The sequence below is a fragment of the Polyodon spathula genome, chromosome 36 (assembly GCF_017654505.1).
Source record: "Polyodon spathula isolate WHYD16114869_AA chromosome 36, ASM1765450v1, whole genome shotgun sequence".
Lineage (NCBI taxonomy): Eukaryota > Metazoa > Chordata > Actinopteri > Acipenseriformes > Polyodontidae > Polyodon > Polyodon spathula.
In genome coordinates, this window is record NC_054569.1 from 5107159 (window position 1) to 5127505 (window position 20347).

At 52.2% G+C, this 20347-nt stretch overlaps 2 protein-coding genes across 3 annotated transcripts in view; one reads left to right on the forward strand and one right to left on the reverse strand.

The window, feature by feature from the left end:
• Window positions 1-9222, reverse strand: part of sik3 (SIK family kinase 3) — a 54224-nt gene extending 45002 nt beyond the window's left edge. The window contains exon 1 of the mRNA XM_041234870.1: window positions 8750-9222. Coding sequence (XP_041090804.1) covers window positions 8750-9037 — 288 coding nt within the window. The 5' untranslated portion in view covers window positions 9038-9222. The remainder of the gene's footprint in view (window positions 1-8749) is intronic.
• Window positions 9223-11850: 2628 nt separating this feature from the next.
• pafah1b2 (platelet-activating factor acetylhydrolase 1b, catalytic subunit 2) overlaps window positions 11851-20347 on the forward strand; it is a 13075-nt gene continuing 4578 nt past the window's right edge. The window contains exons 1-3 of one of the 2 annotated variants that reach the window (XM_041234907.1): window positions 11851-11941; window positions 14885-14979; window positions 15404-15493. In XM_041234907.1, the coding sequence (XP_041090841.1) occupies window positions 14899-14979; window positions 15404-15493 (171 nt within the window). In that variant the 5' untranslated portion in view covers window positions 11851-11941; window positions 14885-14898. The remainder of the gene's footprint in view (window positions 11942-14884; window positions 14980-15403; window positions 15494-20347) is intronic. The other variant, XM_041234908.1, reaches the window with a different exon arrangement.

Consider the following 20347-nt stretch of genomic DNA (forward strand, 5'->3'; position numbering starts at 1 on the left):
AGGCGTGTTCCTGGCAAGGCTTCCCTTCCACTGTTGTCTGCTTGACAGGAGCATCCTGTTCCGGCCACGAAGGAATCAGCACAGACAGCAGGTGAGGCACGGGGGACAGGAGGGCCTGTGTGACTGACAACACCACGGGCCAGCAAAGCAAAACGGGCTAAGCTTGTGCCAGACCTGAACGCGTATATGGGTGAAGGAAAGGCAAGCACACACGCTGGCAGACAGCGCCGCTTCTCAAACGTTTTGTTTGGCAGTGTAAGTGTGCGTGAACCCGGCGCTCAGTAACAACGTCTCTCTGGAACTGCTGTATCCGTTTTCAGTGCAGGCCGGGAAAAAGCTCTGCACCTGTGACCCAGCCTGGCATCCTGTTGGCCCAATTAGCAGAGGAATCCAGACTGCCACACCAAAACCTGGGCACCAAACAAGCACCGAAACAGATCCGCTGATCAGCAGAGGCTGTAGACAAGACACTCCCCACAGAAACAGGTTTGCTGATCAGCAGAGGCTGTAGCACTGGCTATCAGCAGGTTAGGACAGTCCACAGCGCTAGTTATCAGCAGGTTAGAACAGTCCACTGAGCGCTGGTTATCAGCAGGTTTCATCGTGCTGTGTGTTCAGCACTGCAGTGTTGGATACAGGGGGCTAGATGAACAGCCACGCAGTGCTGAGCTGCTACACTGAACGCCTCTTTCTAAGGGTGATGATTTGCAAGTGGTTCCAGGTTTAACAAAAGGGCACAGCACCTCTAAGAAAAGCCGCTCATTGCACAGTCATTGTTTTCTGACAACAGCGCCCTTCCAAAGAGGAAGTAATCAATGGAGTTGATTCTCAACGGCCCCGCTGACCCTATCCTGCCATGCAGCAACTAGGCAAGCAAATGCTCCCAACTAGAAAACGATACTTCAGTGCACACTGCTGCAATGAATCTCTTCAATATCGAGTCAGCCTGGAGCACTCTCCTGACTTTGCGCACTTCACAGCAGCTGGAGAAGAGGGTGTGGGTTTCATAGGGGGTTCAGTGACACATGGAAGGAGGGGCCAGGTCAAGATGAATGCACTCCACTGAACAAGGCAATGCAATGCCACAGCGTGCAGGTGTGGGACAGTGTCCCTGTGCTGCTGCAAGCAGGACCCTGGGCTGTCAAGAGAGGGTGCCAGTGTGCACAAACACAACTCCAGCGGGAGAACACCGTGGTGCCAGGGAGTGAAGTGAATGTTACAGGAAAGCCAGTGTGGTGCCAGACTTTCTACTGGCCATTTCCATGTAAATAGAGCAGCACTGCATTCAGTCAATTACACGCTGTGTTACACGCTGTGTGGTGCGGTGCAGATACGGCGCTGCTGATGTTACAGCTCTTAGTCACACTGTGCTATCTTACTACAGCGCTGTGTAAATATGGTACCTGCATGTGTTAATGTGTTAAACTAACGTGCACCACTGTGTTGAATGTGTGTGCGAGTGTGCGAGAGTGTGTGAGTGCGTGCAAGTGTGTGTGTGTGTGTGTGTGTGTGTGTGTGTGTGTGTGTGTGTGTGTGCGTCAGTGTGTGTGTGTCAGTGTGTGTGTGTGTGTCAGTGTGTGTGTGTGTGTGTGTGTGTGTGTGTGTGTGTGTGTGTGTGTGTGTGTGTGTGTGTGTGTGTGTGTGTCAGTGTGTGTGTGTCAGTGTGTGTGTGTGTGTGTGTGTGTGTGTGTGTGTGTGTGTGTGTGTGTGTGTGTGTGTGTGTGTGTGTGTGTGTGTGTGTGTGTGTGTGTGTGTGTGTGTGTGTGAGTGTCAGTGTGTGTGTGTGTGTGAGTGTCAGTGTGTGTGTGTGTGTGTGTGTGTGTGTGTGTGTGAGTGTGTGTGTGCGTGTCAGTGTCTCCTCTGTTAAATGCAGCCTGTAGGCAAGTTGCTGCCCGTCTCCTTACCCTCTCTCCGCAATCTCACTTCCTGCCACAACACTCAGCACCATGGCACTCGCCCCTCCTCCATTCCATCACCGTGGAAACAGCCAGGCTCCAAGCTCTCACACACGGCTCTGCCACTTTCATCACCACGACTCAGCAATGCGCCGCAGCGAGAGAACAATCACACACACACACAGAGTCCACAAAACATTCAGAAAACAAATTCTCCCTGATAGACACTGTGCTGGGCACAGAGTCTCCACGACGTGCTGAATGCAAGTGGGGCTCCGAGGGGCCGGCGCAGGAGTCACTCTGCTGCAAAACTTTCAGCCAGACCTGGAAATCAAACCCCAGCAGTCAGCGCTCAGAACGTCTGAAGCAATCTCACCTTTTAAGCGCATTATTAGATTATTCAAGGTGAACTGAATGGAATATACAACAGTTATAAAAGGGCATTAAAACGAAGAAAGTTCGTCTGTACTTTGAGCTTTTGTACAAAGGCCTATCTGATCCGACTGTCTTCCAAGCCTTGTTTCATGGAAACTTTAGCGTTATCTTCAAAGAGATCACCGGCAGGAAGAAATCGCAGCAGCTCTGGGGCACTGCGAACGGGACACGCAATCCCACGCACACGACGACTGCGTGTCTCCACTGAAAACTACATCCCATTATTCATCAGCATGCACTCCAGCGCCTCGCTGTGTTCAGGGTGGTTTCGTCAGCTGAGCAGAGGTGGGTTATTCATTTTGATAATCTCATCGGGGCGATGGTGCCTTCACAGATCTAGACACACCACTTGCACTTAAAAAATAAACAAGCCGAGTTCACTGCAGTCATCAGCAGCACAGACTAACCATTCAGCAGAACAAGGCGACAAACGAGCGAGTGCAGACATTCGCTTGCTGTTTTAGTATCACTGTAGCCTCTTAACAAGTTGTTGCATTTCATGCAGTTCAATGTGATACGCGCTTGCAGCTCCAGCAGCTGTGTCTGGAGCCCAGGTTTGTAATTATCTTTTAAAAAAATCTATTTTAAAAGATTAAAAGAGGAAACAAAAAGGGAAAACGGGCCGGGAAGCTCGCCTGACCAAAAGTGCTTTACCGGTGCAAAACACGAGCAAATGTGACTTACATTTCATGCTGAATTTACTGTACTGTACGGTAAAGACACTGCCGATAGCCAGCCTGTGGAACAGGTCAGCAGAGACCAGAGAGACGTTTTAACACAAACCACCCTGATCTTCACACACAACGACAGAAACAGGGCAGAGGTGACAGAGCTGCTCTACGTCATGATTGTCTCTTTACCCTGCCAGCACTGAAAGAACCCTTACTCGGGTGAAGCCCTGATAAACCCTCCAATAGAAAGCCCTGCAGAGCAGTTACGCTGTGCAAAGCCAGCCTCGAAGTGCCCAGATCAACACAAACACACTCAATTCACAATGGAAAGCAGCTCAAAGGTAAAGCGCACAGTCAGCAGTGACCATTGAACAGCGCGGTGCCCTGGAACTGCTTGCTGTAAACAGATGCCAGGGTGTACACGTGGGCGTGCTTTCTTCCTCAAGTCCTGTTTCCACAACATCACCCAACGTATTCATTTCACTGAACACCATGCAGAGTGCTTTCAGTGCTGGCACAGCGCTGGCTCATTCACTACAGGAAACAACACTCTTGTTTCTAAATATTAATTTCAAATCGATAAATGAACGAGACGACTGAGGGTGAAAGAGTAGTTATTTAACCTTGATGTCTGTCTGTGTGCTGGAGCGGTCAGGGTATGTGATGAGGCGTCTGTCTGTCTGTCAGTGTATGTGATCAGGTGTCTGTCTGTCTGTCAGTGTTTGTGATCAAGTGTCTGTCAGTGTATGTGATGAGGTGTCTGTCAGTGTTTGTGTGAGGTGTCTGTCAGTGTCAGTGTTTGTGATCAGGTGTCTGTCAGTGTAGATGAGGTGTGTGATCAGTGTATGTGATCAGGTGTCTGTCTGTCTGTCAGTGTATGTGATCAGGTGTCTGTCAGTGTTTGTGATCAGGTGTCTGTCTGTCTGTCAGTGTATGTGATCAGGTGTCTGTCAGTGTATGTGATCAGGTGTCTGTCTGTCTGTCAGTGTATGTGATCAGGTGTCTGTCAGTGTTTGTGATCAGGTGTCTGTCTGTCTGTCAGTGTTTGTGATGGGCAGGTGTCTGTCTGTCAGTGTATGTGATCAGGTGTCTGTCTGTCTGTCAGTGTTTGTGATCAGGTGTCTGTCAGTGTTTGTGATCAGGTGTCTGTCAGTGTTTGTGATCAGGTCTCTGTCAGGGTTTGTGATGAGGTGTCTGTCTGTCTGTCAGTGTTTGTGATCAGGTCTCTGTCAGGGTTTGTGATGAGGTGTCTGTCTGTCTGTCAGTGTATGTGATCAGGTGTCTGTCTGTTTGTGATGTGGTGTCTGTCAGTGTATGTGATCAGGTGTCTGTCAGTGTATGTGATGAGGTGTCTGTCAGTGTTTGTGATGAGGCGTCTGTCTGTCTGTCAGTGTATGTGATCAGGTCTCTGTCAGTGTATGTGATCAGGTGTCTGTCAGTGTATGTGATCAGGTGTCTGTCTGTCTGTCAGTGTTTGTGATGAGGTGTCTGTCTGTCTGTCTGTCAGTGTTTGTGATGAGGCGTCTGTCTGTCTGTCAGTGTATGTGATCAGGTGTCTGTCAGTGTTTGTCATCAGGTGTCTGTCAGCGTTTGTCATCAGGTGTCTGTCTGTCAGTGTTTGTGATGCGGAAGGGGGTTTACTGGCATCTCCTGCAGCTCACACATTCACAGCCACAGCCACCAGGCCCTGCACAGCACTGACAGACCCTGCTGCACACAAACGGGTTCGCGAGAGATGAGAGAAGCGAGGAATCTCTGCAGTGTGTGCACTAGCTGTCACAGTTCAAACTCTGGAACTATACTGGAGGGCTGACTGGCTGCAAAGAAGCTCAACACAGCTGAGGAGAAAACTCTCCGTCCCCCTGCAGAAGAGGATGTGAAGCACGCTCCCTGCAGTCTGGGGTTCAATCCAATCACAGGCACCCAGGCCACACTGAACAGCATTCTCAATGAGGCTTGACACAGCTAAGCAAAGTAAACCTGCATGCTTAAAACCCTGCACTGCTCACACTGGTATAGCAGAGCAATCTAAACAAGGAGTGTCCCTGCTGAAATGTGTTGGGACTTTCTTCAAAGGCAGAAGGGTAGAACTGAACACATCCGCTGCATAGCAAACTGTGAACTTGAGCTATTAAACATCAGACAGCCAGCGACCAAAGATCAGAGGCGCTCACAGGAGGAACTGCAATCGAGAGACTCCGACAACGAACTTCACACAGCCCTGCACAGAACAACAAGACAACGCAGATATACCCACACAGATAAACCTCACTTAGCAGAGCCGGGGACTCAGAGGGAACACACAGCGTGTGTGTGTGTGTGAAACCACGTGTGTGCGTGTACTAGCAGCATGTGACACAGAGCTGGTAATCTGTCACACTTGAGACCCGGAAGTGCTCATGTTGTTGGAAATACCTGACTAATGCGTGATCACTTTCACTGGTGCAAGTGTGCGCCACTTTCTCACCGACACACAGTTCACTCGCTCAGCAGGTCCAGTGCCTGATCTGCGAGACGCACAGGGGCTTCAAACCGATCCGCTAAATCGCTTCGTCTCTAATCCTGCTCCATCGAAAGCAAAGCTGGAGCCACAGCAGGAGAGGAGATGACCAGTCCACTGGCCCCTGGGACTCCCTCGAGGGCTCCGAGTCTGTGAACGTTAGAGAAGACCTATCCAGATAGCCACCAGATTTTCTGTTTAACTTGGTTTTGATAACAATAATAATAATAATAATAATAATAATAATAATAATAATAATAATAATAATAATAAACAACACTACTGAGCTTTGTAAACCCGCGCACATGCAGACACACACACACACACACACACACACACAGCCCTGACTGTGTGACCCTCCTGTGTTTGGGTAACAGTTATGAATGAGACTCCAGGGTCCCGTTAGTTTTGTGGCTCTCAGCAGATCGGGAGGGAGCGATCAATCTTACTGCAGTTCCTCCGCTCAGCTTCCTGCTGCAGCGGGGGAATCGCTTTGGGAACTTTACCACTGCTGCCGTTCAGAAAAAAATGGCAAAAATCAGCAGAGCGGGGTGCCACAGTGAGGGGGAGCTACAAGAAACAGCAGAGCTGCGGAGCGGCGTGCCACAGGGAGGGGGAGCTACAAGAATCAGCAGAGCTGCGGAGCGGCGGCAGTGCTACCACAGAGCTGCGGAGGGGTGCCACAGGGAGGGGGAGCTACAAGAATCAGCAGAGCTGCGGAGCGGCGTGCCACAGGGAGGGGGAGCTACAAGAATCAGCAGAGCTGCGGAGCGGCGTGCCACAGGGAGGGGGAGCTACAAGAATCAGCAGAGCTGCGGAGCGGCGTGCCACAGGGAGGGTGAGCTACAAGAATCAGCAGAGCTGCGGAGCGGCGTGCCCACAGGGGGGCTGAGCTACAAGAATCAGCAGAGCTGCGGAGCGGCGTGCCACAGGGAGGGGGAGCTACAAGAATCAGCAGAGCTGCGGAGCGGCGTGCCACAGGGAGGGTGAGCTACAAGAATCAGCAGAGCTGCGGAGCGGCGTGCCACAGGGAGGGGGTAAGCTACAAGAATCAGCAGAGCTGCGGAGCGGCGTGCCACAGGGAGGGGGAGCTACAAGAATCAGCAGAGCTGCAGAGCGGCATGCCACAGGGAGGGTGAGCTACAAGAATCAGCAGAGCTGCGGAGCGGCATGCCCACAGAGGGGCTGAGCTACAAGAATCAGCAGAGCTGCGGAGCGGCATGCCCACAGAGGGGCTGAGCTACAAGAATCAGCAGAGCTGCGGAGCGGCGTGCCACAGGGAGGGGGAGCTAAAAGAATCAGCAGAGCTGCGGAGCGGCGTGCCACAGGGGGGGTGAGCTACAAGAATCAGCAGAGCGGCGAGCCACAGGGAGAGGGAGCTACAAGAATCAGCAGAGCTGCGGAGCAAATCAATAAATCAGTGAGATCACCGGACAGCCTGATCACATAAGAACATAAGAACATAAGAAAGTTTACAAACGAGAGGAGGCCATTCGGCCCATCTTGCTCGTTTGGTTGTTAGTAGCTTATTGATCCCAAAATCTCATCAAGCAGCTTCTTGAAGGATCCCAGGGTGTCAGCTTCATCACCATGGGATAGAGCCAATATGAGCTGCTCCATGCAGAATACAATCGCTCCCCTGCGATGAACAGCTAGTCAACACCCAGCCTGGCTCCAGAAAGAACAGGTCATGTTTTTAAACTGTCAGCAGTGGGGAGAACAGCCAATAAAGACTACTGTATTTCCCAAGTGGTGCAGATTCCTAATCACCAATGATAAAAAAAAAAATTAAAAAAAAAAAAACACAAAAATGTACAGGATCTAGGCAATCTTCCAACATACAAAACAGAGCGAAAAACAGCAGCAAAAAACAGCAATTCACTGAAATTAAAACATAAAAACATGAAATTATTAAAAAAACACGACAGCAGGTCTCCATGTACTGCTCCAAGAATACAACAGAGTGCAGCAACTACAAAGCAGCACAGAGTCAAGAATAAAACACAGTGCTGTAACTACAAAGCAGCACAGAGTCAAGAATAAAACACAGTGCTGTAACTACAAAGCAGCACAGAGTCAAGAATAAAACACAGTGCTGTAACTACAAAGCAGCAGAGTCAAGAATAAAACACAGTGCTGTAACTACAAAGCAGCAGAGTCAAGAATAAAACACAGTGCTGTAACTACAAAGCAGCAGAGTCAAGAATAAAACACAGTGCTGTAACTACAGTGATAAGCTACACTGCCTCTGCACTTCAAATGCACGCTATTTACACAACTGACAATCCAAAAAAAAATGTTTTCATGCCACTATTAAACAAACACAACCCCTTTCTAATCACAGCCGCTACTGTAAGGAAGCTAGCAACGCTGGCCTCCAGCACCAACAACACGAACCCTTATCAGCGGCGCACCTGAACAGCATTCACTGGATCCCCGCAATACAACTGAGCCAGCTTCCACCGAGGCGCTCAAAACACCATTAAACAAGCCCAGTGCAGAGCAGAGAGCATGGGGAAGAATCGCGCCGCCCAGCCTCCCCCGAACTCCGAGGAGGTCCATTCAATACCCCGCGGCGCCATTCAATGAGAATGACCAGTGACAAGCACTGCAATAAAACCAACCCGCAACCCTCCTGTAACGGCATTATCAAGCTAACACAGACCGCTGCGGCGGCACTGCCGAACTACCACACGGGAATACGCACAGGGCTGACTGTACCGAGTAACACGACACAGCAAGGACACAAACTACACGATGTGGTGTTGATGAACTGGGAATACTGGAAACATCGGCACCGACCCGCTTCCCACACACAGCTGCAGCGATCCGGACGAGATTCCGGGCAGCCGACTTACCAAACAGCTCACCAACACGACCCGCGACACTCGGTCACTAACACGGCGATGTGAGGGGGGGCTCTACCGCTCGCCACCTCCGAGTCCAAACCCTTTCCTCTCTCCCAGTCGGTACCGTGGATCTGAAGCAGCCAGCTGCCTGCGCGGTGCGGGTTCAGCGCATCTGGTCTGGACCCATCACCCTGTTGACAGTCCTGCGCCTTGTTTACCTCCACGCAGCCTGTCAGAGTGACCCGGCGCTGTCTGCCCGTCCGCCACACGATCAGTGCGCTCTCTCCCCAGGCCCGACTCTCGCAGCCCCCCCGGGACAAGCGCTGGGTGGCCGGGGCTGTAAGTTACAACGGCGCCCGGCGCCCCCCGGCCGCGGCAGCCCCCCGCTCGCCCGCTTACCTTGGCCCTGGTGATCATGTGCGTCGCCAGCTTGACCACGGCGAAGTTCCCCTTGCCAATCGTCCTCTCGATCTCATAGTATCCGACTCGGGCGAGCGGGGCCCGGCTCGGGGGGAGGGGGCTGGGGCTACTGATCCCGGCGCTCTGCGGGGCTCGGTTGTGGTTGCTGATCCTGTTGGAAGCGGGGGCCCGGCTCTGGTTACCCATCCCCGCCGGGGCGGCTCGGTTCGGGTGAGTGATCCCGGCCGGAGCGGATCCGGCTGCGCCGCCGCTCGACACGGCCGCCATCTTCTCGCCTCTGCGCTGGAAAACCAGCGGGCCGCGGGAGCGCGCAGCGCGGGCACGCCCCCGCCCGCGTCACCCCGCGGCTCCGCCCCCCGCGGGTAACCATGGCGACGGGCAGCCTAGCAATGACTTCATCCAGCAGTCGCAGGTCGCCCTGGAAACAGAGATCTGCTTCACTAAGAAATTCATATACATCTTTGATCAAAACAATATGCCTCCTCCTCCTCCTCCTCCTCCTCCCCCGCTTCTCTCTCTCTCTCTCTCTCGAGAAAGTAAGAGAGAGAAGGAGGAGGAAGTCCGAGAGAGAGAGCGGAGGAGAAGAACGGCTCGGATGAGAGAGAGGGGAGAGAGAGAGACTGAGAGAGAGAGAGAGAGAGCGAGAGAATACGGATGTGGAGAGAGAGAGCGAGAGAGAGAGAGAAAAAGAGAGAGAAAGAGAAAGAGAGTCTCTCTCTCTCTCTCTCTCTCTCTTTCTCTCTCTCCTCTCTCTCTCTCTCTCTCTCTCTCTCTCTCTCTCTCTCTCTCTCTCTCTCTCTCTCTCTCTCTCTCTCTCTCTCTCTCTCTCTCTCTCTCTCTCTCTCTCTCTCTCTCTCTCTCTCTCTCTCTCTCTCTCTCCTCTCTCTCTCTCTCTCTCTCTCTCTCTCTCTCTCTCTCTCTCTCTCTCTCTCTCTCTCTCTCTCTCTCTCTCTCTCTCTCTCTCTCTTCTCTCCCTTCTCTCTCTCTCTCTCTCTCTCTCTCTCTCTCTCTCTCTCTCTCTCTCTCTCTCTCTCTCTCTCTCTCTCTCTCTCTCTCCTCTCCTCTCTCTCTCTCTCTCTTCTCTCTCTCTCTCTCTCCCTCTCTCTCTCTCTCTCTCTCTCTCTCTCTCTTTCTCTCTCTCTCTCTCTCTCTCTCTCTCTCTCTCTCTCTCTCTCTCTCTCTCTCTCTCTCTCTCTCTCTCTCTCTCTCTCTCTCTCTCTCTCTCTCTCTCTCTCCTCTCTCTCTCTCTCTCTCTCTCTCTCTCTCTCTCTCTCTCTCTCTCTCTCTCTCTCTCTCTCTCTCTCTCTCTCTCTCTCTCTCTCTCTCTCTCTCTCTCTCTCTCTCTCTCTCCCTCACTCTCTCCCTCAACAAGACTCGGGAGCGCGCATACGGCGCCACAGACCTCGAGTGCCCTCTTCTGTAGGGAATGTGGAACGAGCGCATTTTAAATACATCAATAAATAAATCAAACACATTATTTTTAGTATTTTTTATTATTATTTTATTTTGTTAAAAGCCGCAACAGAACACCCACAAATAAACCCTTCGAAACCTCCTAACACCAGACTTGCGGCAAACCAGCTGTTCCCTGCGTCTGTCCCACTGGCTCCAAATGCGTGTGCATGCATGCTGGGACTGTTGTATTCGTTGCACGTTAATAACACCGTGTAACACATTTTTTTGTTCCTGGACAACATATGAATCCAAATTAACATGTAGTTATACTAAAGTAATACAAAGATGACTACAAAAGATTTAGAAGTGAGTAATTTACGATTGTACTGTATTTAATTTGTCCGTTTTCCCATTGGAAATAGTGATATTTTGAAATCTCACTGTCCTGGTCACAAAAGCAAAGTTTGTGGGGAATAACAGCCATTGTCTATACTTTTGAGGCATAAGCAATCAGGAAATAACACTTACTACCCAGGAACAAAAATTATGTTACACAGTGTAATCGGCTTTTCTGACGTGCCTTTGTGTCTGCGTTTAAAAAAAACGGGACGTCAGATAACACGATATGAACCTCAGATGCCGCCGTCATCATCGCCCGGGTATCCCAGGACCTGCAGGTGTTCCGTTATGTGATCTGTTTGCAGTTGTGATCGTACTCCGCATGCTTTACTGCACTGTGCGTGCCTTTACCGTGGCACAGAGCACGGCACTTTGCAAGAGGAATGGACTGTTATGACCAGGTCACAATTATAGTCGAGGCTGGTAGGGGTTGCTTGGAGAGCCGCAGCACACTGTATAAGCGCATCTCCGGGCTTCAGACCCATACTGTACGTCACACGGGATACGTGTTTGCAATGACTGAGTGAATATGAAGCTAGTATTTCCAGCCTGTCTGGGAAGTTCCGGGCTCTCACCTCTGCAGTATACATACCGTGATTAAGCACACAAGCAACGGCAGACCCGATCAGACCCGCCGCCTGGAAGCCGCAGCTCTACTGAACACCATCACCCCGAGAGACGCGCATTATCAATACAGTACAACCCGTGTGAAACGCCTGCATCCTCGTACTAATGTTGACAGCCTGTGCAACAGTATAGCCTGCCAGCTCTAACAACACCGTGTTCAAAGCACCGCATACCGTGCATTGCTTTGTATGCATTTAAAAAAACAACATACAGAGTTCAAATGAGATTCCCATCTGTATCTGTGTCTTATATACACATCGTGCCTTTCTCTCGGTGTGTTGGTATGTGATTCTTCTCAAACCAGTTTAAATGCGCAGTGACGTTTCTTGCAGTTTTATTTTTTTTTTATCTGCAAAACGGCTTTTGACGGCCAGCTGCGCCTTTGCGCACAGGCGGGACTTCCTCTGGGATGCCTGTGATTGAGTGGTGGAAGCGGAAGTGGAGGGCTGCAGACCTTGTGGAAAAAAACCCCGAATCTGCAGCATTGCATCGAGGACTGGGAGGCAGGGATCCTGCAAGAGAGAGAAAGAGCGCCGATCTGTCCGCGGAATCGGAGCCAGCGACCCGCCAGCACCGGATCACCAAGAACCGGGAACGAGCGAGCACCGCGCCACCCAAAACCACAAAGGAGAGAAGCTGCGCTGATCCGAGACAACATCGGCACCATCGGAGCAGACACACCGCCAGACAGAGAGACCGCCGCGGCGCGGTGCTGAGACGGGCACGGGAAGCGATCCAGGGGGCCAGCAGGTAAGCGAAGGCGCGCATTGCCGCTCGCAAGGCAGCCCAGCCCGGCTCCGTCCTTGCGGGGTGTGTGGACGGGTCCTGGCACGGGTAGCGCGCAAAGCGAGGCTCGGTCTGGGCGGGGAACCGCTGCGGTGTGTGTCTTCATCATCCTCCTCATCATCGTGTTGTGTTGCTGTCACTAGCCTGCATTATTGCTGCTGTCAACACAACGGAGCACCCGGAGACACAGCACCCGTGTGTGTGTGTGTGTGTGTGTGTGTGTGTGTGTGTGTGTGTGTGGCGGGGAGACTAGCTCAAAAAGTAATTATTAAATGCATTGCATATCAAACCGGGTTTTATTTTAGATCATATGGAATTAGGCTGGCCTAGTTGTCTAGGTTTCAGGGAACAGAATATTCCTGAACCAGGCGCGTTGCGAATTATTAATATTAGTTATCGGTTATTAGTACGATATTCCCGTTTTTGTTAAAAATCTATATTCGTTTATATGTGCACTCTGCACAACAGCAGCCGTTGTTCATATGTCATTATTAGTTTACACAGAAACGGCGCATCGCTACACTCGTTAGCATCATGGTATTTGCGTCGCGTTACTGTCTGATGATAGAGTCGCAGGTCAGTCCAGAAGCTCCCCTCTCTGAGTGTGTTTCTGTGTCATCTGGCTATACAACGTGCTGACATGCGCAGGCTGTCTGATTTGCAGTGTGTGAGTGCACACAGACTCACTAGGGCGTCGGGGTCTGTGTAGAGCAGGGAGGTTATAAAGCTGCACGCTGTTAAAGTCTATGTAGACAACACCGTTGACAGCACACTTCACACAGCACCTCGTTCTGCAGAACCGTCCCAGATAAGACCCACATTTAGCAGCTGCCATTCTAGTTAGCCGGGCTGGGCGCCGGGTCCTGTCGGTGGCGTGTGCACGCTCCTGTGCCTGGTTAGAATTTCTACAGGATTTCCCCTCATTTAAGCCTTTTTCCTCATCCAGGCCTCATTCAGAATCCCAACATGGTCCTGCATGCTTTGCAAGGGGGCGAGCTGTTCAGAAAAGCACAGAGTCTGGCGGGCATTTGATGTGCCTTGTTTGGGAGTCTTTGCCTTCATCAGTTTCACACGGGACAAATAATCAGAATATTCCAACGAATATTTTTTGACATGTATTGGGATACAAAAATCAGATGTTCGTATTCACTGGAAATGACAGGAATACCTTGCCCACATTCATCGCCGCACCAGAAGTTGCGTGAAAGTGTCACATGACAAAGAGCTGATGTGTGTGCGATATGCAAGATTTAGTATAATCTAAAGAGAACACAGGATCAGCACAGCTGCTCTCAAGCCTCTATTTAAAAGTTTGAGACAGCAAAAAGTAAACAAACCAGATTAGGCGCGCGCAGGCACAGTGATCGCTATGGAAAGCCGTTTGGGACAAAAAAGCGTTGTGCTGCTTTAGAGCCAGTCAGAATCTCATGGGACAGAAAGAGGCAAGCAAGTCATTATGGAATGCCTCGCTAAACAGTGCCCAACTTCCTGAAAATGTTGTGTAGTGATTTTTGTATTGACTGTATGTATTGTATAGTTTTTGTTGCGACTTTCTGTTAAGTGGAGCGTACTGAACGAGAACCAAAATGGTGAGTTTGTTCCCCTTCGTTTCACAGCGGCATTTCCAAGCTGGCTTTATTTGAAATTTATCTTTAAACACTTCATCTTCTTGTTCTGAGAACGTGTCGATGGTCCCTGCTTACTGTGAAGAAACAGCCATGGCAAGGAATGAAGAAACGAAATGATTCACCATTTCCCTTACATGAGAGTAGATGTTAAAACTTCATGCTCTTGCCAAGATAAGCACCAACTAAGATGTATCGTTACAGTAAGCTGATGTGATAGAATGCAGTGGCGACTTTATGTACTGTTTATTTTGGGAATAAACCAAACACTGTTTCACTTGAACTGCTGTTTGGCATCCTTTTGTTTTGTCGTTCATTCACTGGGTAAAGTAAGTCCCACACACCTCGTTCTTTACTCCTGGGATATTTTTCTGTTTGCCCCTGCTGCTATGCTGTCTCTGCCTGTGTTCAGAGCAATAGAATGGCTGTTATTACTTGTTGAAAATGAGCAAATATTTCAGTTGATTGAAGATCCCGTGTTCGTCCCGGCGCTATTAACTGTTACTTGATTTTGAAACTCTCTTCAAGGTGGACGGTCCCCTCACAAGCGTTCCTCTCTGGCTGCAGTGATCCTGGACACAAGCCTCGCAGGGCATGCTTATCTTCTGAAGGATAGACTTGCTGCAGCCAGTCACACTGTGAAAGCCAGGGTACCCAGCCTCTGTCCTCTGTCACAGTCCTTGCGTTTGCCAATCGTAGTCTTCTTCTTTTGTGATGGGGGGGGGGGTTGCAACCTGTTATAAAAGCACATGCTTGTAAAATGACTTTACACTTCAAAGATGCAGTAGCTGTTCACTTTATTAATCACAGTGGTTTAAATGTACACTGTTTTGCTGACTGGCTAGTCTAGAGAGCAAAACCGTGAACAAACGTCAAAACACAAAATAGCTCCAGTGAGTAGCCGTTTCCTCGCATTGTGTTTCTTTGAAACGGACCATGTGAAATTGTTCTAGTGTTTGACACTGAAGCTTGTAATCCGAGTACGTTAGTAACAAGACCTACTTAAGCAATCATCCCCTTAATCTGTATCGTTTGAAATGCTTTTAATATTTCACACTGATTCAAGATCGATCTGCCGTGTGTTGTGTTCAAGCAATTGGGCTTTCTCAAAAAAGAATTGCGTAATTGAAAAATGAAACGCAACGCGAGGAAATGGTCATCTTAGGAGAGCAGTCTTGTGTAGCGCTGTGTTCTGTGGCACACCGTGTCAGCGCTGAGATGGGGTTTTACTGGAGGAAGCAGTCTGACCTGTGTGTTGTCGTGTTTCTCTCTTGATTCTCAGCAGCACCGGTGAGGATGAGTGTGGGAGACTCAAATCCGGCCGCAGTGCCCAAGCCAGTGCAGGACGTGCAGGGGGACGACCGCTGGATGTCACAGGTGAGGCGAGGCACAGCTCAGAGCTGGGCAGTGTGTGACTGGGCCTGTGTTATAAACACGCAGCTCAGAGGTGGGCAGTGTGTGAGTGGGCCTGTGTTGTGTTGTGTTGTGTTATAAACACGCAGCTCTGAGCTGGGCAGTGTGTGACTGGGCCTGTGTTGTGTTGTGTTGTGTTATAAACACGCAGCTCTGAGCTGGGCAGTGTGTGACTGGGCCTGTGTTGTGTTGTGTTGTGTTATAAACACGCAGCTCTGAGCTGGGCAGTGTGTGACTGGGCCTGTGTTGTGTTGTGTTATGTTATAAACACGCAGCTCAGAGCTGGGCAGTGTGTGACTGGGCCTGTGTTGTGTTGTGTTGTGTTGTGTTGTAAACACACAGCTCAGAGCTGGGCAGTGTGTGACTGTGCCTGTGTTGTGTTTGGCAGCACGCCCGCTTCGTTCTCGAGTGCAAAGACAAGGAGCCCGATGTTCTGTTTGTGGGGGACTCCATGGTGCAGCTGCTACACCAGTACGAGGTGAGTGAGTGTGAGGTGATCACTGTGCAGACCTCCCTCGTGTGTGAGTGTGAGTGTGGGGTGATCACTGTGCAGACCTCCCTCGTGTGTGAGTGTGAGTGTGGGGTGATCACTGTGCAGACCTCCCTCGTGTGTGAGTGTGAGTGTGGGGTGATCACTGTGCAGACCTCCCTCGTGTGTGAGTGTGAGTGTGGGGTGATCACTGTGCAGACCTCCCTCGTGTGTGAGTGTGAGTGTGGGGTGATCACTGTGCAGACCTCCCTCGTGTGTGAGTGTGAGTGTGGGGTGATCACTGTGCAGACCTCCCTCGTGTGTGAGTGTGGGGTGATCACTGTGCAGACCTCCCTCGTGTGTGAGTGTGGGGTGATCACTGTGCAGACCTCCCTCGTGTGTGAGTGTGGGGTGATCACTGTGCAGACCTCCCTCGTGTGTGAGTGTGAGTGTGGGGTGATCACTGTGCAGACCTCCCTTGTGTGTGAGTGTGGGGTGATCACTGTGCAGACCTCCCTCGTGTGTGAGTGTGAGTGTGGGGTGATCACTGTGCAGACCTCCCTCGTGTGTGAGTGTGAGTGTGGGGTGATCACTGTGCAGACCTCCCTCGTGTGTGTGTGAGTGTGGGGTGATCACTGTGCAGACCTCCCTCGTGTGTGAGTGTGAGTGTGGGGTGATCACTGTGCAGACCTCCCTCGTGTGTGAGTGTGAGTGTGGGGTGATCACTGTGCAGACCTCCCTCGTGTGTGAGTGTGAGTGTGGGGTGATCACTGTGCAGACCTCCCTCGTGTGTGAGTGTGAGTGTGGGGTGATCACTGTGCAGACCTCCCTCGTGTGTGAGTGTGAGTGTGGGGTGATCACTGTGCAGACCTCCCTCGTGTGTGAGTGTGAGTGTGGGGTGATCACTGTGCAGACCTCCCTCGTGTGTGAGTGTGAGTGTGGGGTGATCACTGTGCAGACCTCCCTCGTGTGTGAGTGTGGGGTGATCACTGTGCAGACCTCCCTCGTGTGTGAGTGTGGGGTGATCACTGTGCAGACCTGGTGGTGTGTGAGTGTGTGCACTGTGCAGACCTCCCTCGTGTGTGAGTGTGAGTGTGGGGTGATCACTGTGCAGACCTCCCTCGTGTGTGAGTGTGAGTGTGGGGTGATCACTGTGCAGACCTCCCTCGTGTGTGAGTGTGAGTGTGGGGTGATCACTGTGCAGACCTCCCTCGTGTGTGAGTGTGAGTGTGGGGTGATCACTGTGCAGACCTCCCTCGTGTGTGAGTGTGAGTGTGGGGTGATCACTGTGCAGACCTCCCTCGTGTGTGAGTGTGAGTGTGGGGTGATCACTGTGCAGACCTCCCTCGTGTGTGAGTGTGAGTGTGGGGTGATCACTGTGCAGACCTCCCTCGTGTGTGAGTGTGAGTGTGGGGTGATCACTGTGCAGACCTCCCTCGTGTGTGAGTGTGAGTGTGGGGTGATCACTGTGCAGACCTCCCTCGTGTGTGAGTGTGAGTGTGGGGTGATCACTGTGCAGACCTCCCTCGTGTGTGAGTGTGAGTGTGGGGTGATCACTGTGCAGACCTCCCTCGTGTGTGAGTGTGAGTGTGGGGTGATCACTGTGCAGACCTCCCTCGTGTGTGAGTGTGAGTGTGGGGTGATCACTGTGCAGACCTCCCTCGTGTGTGAGTGTGAGTGTGGGGTGATCACTGTGCAGACCTCCCTCGTGTGTGAGTGTGAGTGTGGGGTGATCACTGTGCAGACCTCCCTCGTGTGTGAGTGTGAGTGTGGGGTGATCACTGTGCAGACCTCCCTCGTGTGTGAGTGTGAGTGTGGGGTGATCACTGTGCAGACCTCCCTCGTGTGTGAGTGTGAGTGTGGGGTGATCACTGTGCAGACCTCCCTCGTGTGTGAGTGTGAGTGTGGGGTGATCACTGTGCAGACCTCCCTCGTGTGTGAGTGTGAGTGTGGGGTGATCACTGTGCAGACCTCCCTGAGTGTGTGTGAGTGTGAGTGTGGGGTGATCACTGTGCAGACCTCCCTCGTGTGTGAGTGTGAGTGTGGGGTGATCACTGTGCAGACCTCCCTCGTGTGTGAGTGTGAGTGTGGGGTGATCACTGTGCAGACCTCCCTCGTGTGTGAGTGTGAGTGTGGGGTGATCACTGTGCAGACCTCCCTCGTGTGTGAGTGTGAGTGTGGGGTGATCACTGTGCAGACCTCCCTCGTGTGTGTGTGAGTGTGGGGTGATCACTGTGCAGACCTCCCTCGTGTGTGAGTGTGGGGTGATCACTGTGCAGACCTCCCTCGTGTGTGAGTGTGAGTGTGGGGTGATCACTGTGCAGACCTCCCTCGTGTGTGAGTGTGAGTGTGGGGTGATCACTGTGCAGACCTCCCTCGTGTGTGAGTGTGAGTGTGGGGTGATCACTGTGCAGACCTCCCTCGTGTGTGAGTGTGAGTGTGGGGTGATCACTGTGCAGACCTCCCTCGTGTGTGAGTGTGAGTGTGGGGTGATCACTGTGCAGACCTCCCTCGTGTGTGTGTGAGTGTGGGGTGATCACTGTGCAGACCTCCCTCGTGTGTGAGTGTGGGGTGATCACTGTGCAGACCTCCCTCGTGTGTGAGTGTGAGTGTGGGGTGATCACTGTGCAGACCTCCCTCGTGTGTGAGTGTGAGTGTGGGGTGATCACTGTGCAGACCTCCCTCGTGTGTGAGTGTGAGTGTGGGGTGATCACTGTGCAGACCTCCCTCGTGTGTGAGTGTGGGGTGATCACTGTGCAGACCTCCCTCGTGTGTGAGTGTGAGTGTGGGGTGATCACTGTGCAGACCTCCCTCGTGTGTGAGTGTGAGTGTGGGGTGATCACTGTGCAGACCTCCCTCGTGTGTGAGTGTGAGTGTGGGGTGATCACTGTGCAGACCTCCCTCGTGTGTGAGTGTGAGTGTGGGGTGATCACTGTGCAGACCTCCCTCGTGTGTGAGTGTGAGTGTGGGGTGATCACTGTGCAGACCTCCCTCGTGTGTGTGTGTGAGTGTGGGGTGATCACTGTGCAGACCTCCCCGTGTGTGTGTGAGTGTGGGGTGATCACTGTGCAGACCTCCCTCGTGTGTGAGTGTGGGGTGTCACTGTGCAGACCTCCCTCGTGTGTGAGTGTGAGTGTGGGGTGATCACTGTGCAGACCTCCCTCGTGTGTGAGTGTGAGTGTGGGGTGATCACTGTGCAGACCTCCCTCGTGTGTGAGTGTGAGTGTGGGGTGATCACTGTGCAGACCTCCCTCGTGTGTGAGTGTGGGGTGATCACTGTGCAGACCTCCCTCGTGTGTGAGTGTGGGGTGATCACTGTGCAGACCTCCCTCGTGTGTGTGTGAGTGTGGGGTGATCACTGTGCAGACCTCCCTCGTGTGTGTGTGTGAGTGTGGGGTGATCACTGTGCAGACCTCCCTCGTGTGTGAGTGTGAGTGTGGGGTGATCACTGTGCAGACCTCCCTCGTGTGTGAGTGTGAGTGTGGGGTGATCACTGTGCAGACCTCCCTCGTGTGTGAGTGTGAGTGTGGGGTGATCACTGTGCAGACCTCCCTCGTGTGTGAGTGTGTGGGTGGTGATCTGTGCAGACCTCCCTCGTGTGTGAGTGTGAGTGTGGGGTGATCACTGTGCAGACCTCCCTCGTGTGTGAGTGTGAGTGTGGGGTGATCACTGTGCAGACCTCCCTCGTGTGTGAGTGTGGGGTGATCACTGTGCAGACCTCCCTCGTCGTGTGTGAGTGTGGGGTGATCACTGTGCAGACCTCCCTCGTGTGTGTGTGAGTGTGGGGTGATCACTGTGCAGACCTCCCTCGTGTGTGAGTGTGGGGTGATCACTGTGCAGACCTCCCTCGTGTGTGAGTGTGAGTGTGGGGTGATCTGTGCAGACCTCCCTCGTGTGTGAGTGTGGGGTGATCACTGTGCAGACCTCCCTCGTGTGTGAGTGTGAGTGTGGGGTGATCACTGTGCAGACCTCCCTCGTGTGTGAGTGTGTGGGTGATCACTGTGCAGACCTCCCTCGTGTGTGAGTGTGAGTGTGGGGTGATCACTGTGCAGACCTCCCTCGTGTGTGAGTGTGGAGTGTGATCACTGTGCAGACCTCCCTCGTGTGTGAGTGTGAGTGTGGGGTGATCACTGTGCAGACCTCCCTCGTGTGTGAGTGTGAGTGTGGGGTGATCACTGTGCAGACCTCCCTCGTGTGTGAGTGTGAGTGTGGGGTGATCACTGTGCAGACCTCCCTCGTGTGTGAGTGTGAGTGTGGGGTGATCACTGTGCAGACCTCCCTCGTGTGTGAGTGTGAGTGTGGGGTGATCACTGTGCAGACCTCCCTCGTGTGTGAGTGTGAGTGTGGGGTGATCACTGTGCAGACCTCCCTCGTGTGTGAGTGTGAGTGTGGGGTGATCACTGTGCAGACCTCCCTCGTGTGTGAGTGTGAGTGTGGGGTGATCACTGTGCAGACCTCCCTCGTGTGTGAGTGTGAGTGTGGGGTGATCACTGTGCAGACCTCCCTCGTGTGTGAGTGTGAGTGTGGGGTGATCACTGTGCAGACCTCCCTCGTGTGTGAGTGTGAGTGTGGGGTGATCACTGTGCAGACCTCCCTCGTGTGTGAGTGTGAGTGTGGGGTGATCACTGTGCAGACCTCCCTCGTGTGTGAGTGTGAGTGTGGGGTGATCACTGTGCAGACCTCCCTCGTGTGTGTGTGAGTGTGGGGTGATCACTGTGCAGACCTCCCTCGTGTGTGAGTGTGAGTGTGGGGTGATCACTGTGCAGACCTCCCTCGTGTGTGAGTGTGTGTGGGGTGATCACTGTGCAGACCTCCCTCGTGTGTGAGTGTGAGGGTGATCACTGTGCAGACCTCCCTCGTGTG